Source organism: Coffea arabica, chromosome 2e, assembly GCF_036785885.1.
Source record: "Coffea arabica cultivar ET-39 chromosome 2e, Coffea Arabica ET-39 HiFi, whole genome shotgun sequence".
NCBI lineage: Eukaryota > Viridiplantae > Streptophyta > Magnoliopsida > Gentianales > Rubiaceae > Coffea > Coffea arabica.
Genome location: NC_092313.1, coordinates 60,138,635 through 60,141,016, shown reverse-complemented (window position 1 = coordinate 60,141,016; position 2,382 = coordinate 60,138,635). Strand labels below are relative to the sequence as shown.

The 2,382-nt window shown below is 45.9% G+C and overlaps 1 protein-coding gene across 1 annotated transcript; it reads right to left on the bottom strand.

Annotated features, from left to right (window-relative positions):
* Window positions 1-453: 453 nt before the first annotated feature.
* LOC113729229 (uncharacterized) lies at window positions 454-2,159 on the bottom strand. Its single transcript, XM_027253553.1, has 3 exons — window positions 1,677-2,159; window positions 1,452-1,541; window positions 454-1,071 (listed from the first exon to the last, which is right to left on the bottom strand). Exons 1-3 carry the CDS (start codon window positions 2,157-2,159, stop codon window positions 454-456), a joined length of 1,191 nt encoding a protein of 396 aa, XP_027109354.1.
* Window positions 2,160-2,382: the final 223 nt, after the last annotated feature.

Here is a 2,382-nt window from a genome sequence, read left to right as displayed (position 1 = left end):
ACCCAAATGGTGCCAGTGTCCATATGACCCAGCATGAGGGGGCCGCTCTCTCCGTGTCATGGTAATTAATAAGCCTGAGTGTACCAACTCCCCGTCGTCTTGCGTCACTTGGACGAAGGGATGAACCTGAGACATGTTGAGCAGCAAAGCCTTTATGTTCCAACAGACCCGGGACGGTGTTGCAACAATACCCTCGTACATTGCCATGTTTCTGGCTTTCCACAGTTCCCAACATATAAGCGACGGCAACACTCTACACAACTCTTCTCGCACAGTACTTGGAGACTTATAGAGCCACCACTACTGTAAGCGACAGATGATGCCATTGGGAAGCCTAATAGGCAACAAAAGGGCCCTAAAGAAGAAATTCCATAACTCTGTAGCAAGAAAATAGTCGGATAAGATGTGATCCTGAGACTCCCCATCAATACAGAATTGGCACTTAGAGGGGAGCTAGAAACCGAACCTGTGTAAAGCCTTAGGAAAAGGCAGGTAGTGTTTAAGCAGCTTCCACATAAAAATGGCTATTTTGCATGGGATTCGACAGCTCCAGACACACTTCCTTGACCCTAGGCATGCACGTTTAGGCCGCAGTGCATCCCATGCGGAGGAGATGGTAAAATCTCCGGAGGGTGTAAGGATCCAGGCCCGCTGAATCCGGTCGTCTAAATCTATAACCTGCATGAAGTGGTCCACTGTGTCACGAACAACCAGCATTCGTCTCCAAACTCTGGAAGCCGTAGGTAGGGCACCATTGTTTACACTATATCTAGACCTCATATAATTGGCCCACAAGGAAGTTGAATTGCAAAATCGCCACCACAATTTACAGCTGAACGCCCCCTGTATGTCCTCAAAAGATTGCACCCCAAGGCCGTCCTCGTTCACTGGATAACATAAATTCTTCCAAGAGCACCAATGATGCTTAGGACCTAGCTCCGATTGTCCCCAAAAGAAATTTACCATGAGTCGTTCGAGGCATTTGATCACCCTCTTGGGGGGATCCATGACCGCCAACACGTGCAAAGGTATGGCTGAGATGACAGGCTTAATTAGGATCAAGTGACCACCCTGCAAGAGAAGCTTTTTTTGCCAACCCATTAGTTTAGCAACGAATTTTTCAATTAGGAACTAGAAAAACTCTTTTTCTGATGGCCAACATATAAGTTGCATCCCAAATAAGAGAAAGGAAAAGAATCCTGTCTGAAGCCAGTCAAGTGTCGGATACGACGTATTTGGCCAGCGCCGCACCATCTTGACACTATAAAGAAGCTCTTTTGTTTGTTAATCCTTTGCCCCGCTCCCTCTTGATAGAGTGTTAAAAACCGGACCAGGTTCGCCACAGATCGCCTATCCCCACGAGTAAAGATCACAATGTCATCCGCGAAGGATAAGTGTGTGATACGAATGCATTCTCTCTGCAGTGCATGGCTGATACTGCCGTCCACTACCTGCGCACTTAAACCCCTACTAAGGGCCTCAGATGGAAGGATGAATAGAATAGGGGACAGGGGATTGCCTTGCTTAATCCCGTGTGATGCCTGAAAGAAGCCCCTAGATCTACCATTCACCAACACAGAAAACTAGCTCTGAGAGAGGTTATTTAAAACAAGCAAAATAAATCTATAATCGAAACCAAACTTTTGGAGCAGCCGTCTTAGGAACCACCATAATACTCTGTCAAAGACCTTCATCATGTCCAATTTGAAAATGCAATTGAATGTCATTTCCTGGGTCAGGAGGACATTTTCGGCTATATCGCAGTCTGGACAAAATGCAGATTGCTCCGAAAATATAATGCTCGGGAGGACAGCGTGCAATCTATTAGCTAACACTTTCGTAAAAATTTTGTTAACAAAAGTGTACAGGCTAATGGGTCGAAAATCCACAAATGTAGCTGGATTTGGCTTCTTTGGAATCAAAACAATCAGCGTACTAGCAATGTCCTTCGGGATCGAGGTTCTAGCCAAAAAGTCTTTAACTGCTGCCAAGACATCAGGGGCCACAGTATCCCAGCAATGTTGGAAGAAAATGCCAGTGTAACCATCCGCACCCGGGGCACTGTCCTTACTAAGGCAGAAAACAACCCCTTTTATCTCTTCCATTGTTACCTCTCTTAGCAAATCTGCATTCTGGTCCACTGATACAAGCTCCGGCATGTGGATTAGTAATTCATCTACATCCCTGACCTCCTCCGCAGTCAAGAGTCGCTAAAAAAAAGTTAACTGCTTCTTGCACAATTTGTTCCTCATCTTCAGCCCATGCCCCCCTCATCTTTAATGCGGTGCATGACAAGTTTCGATCATTTCTCCCGAACTAAAGCATGGAAAAAGTGTGTATTGCTGTCACCATCCCTCAAGCATCTTAATCGCGCCTTTTGAC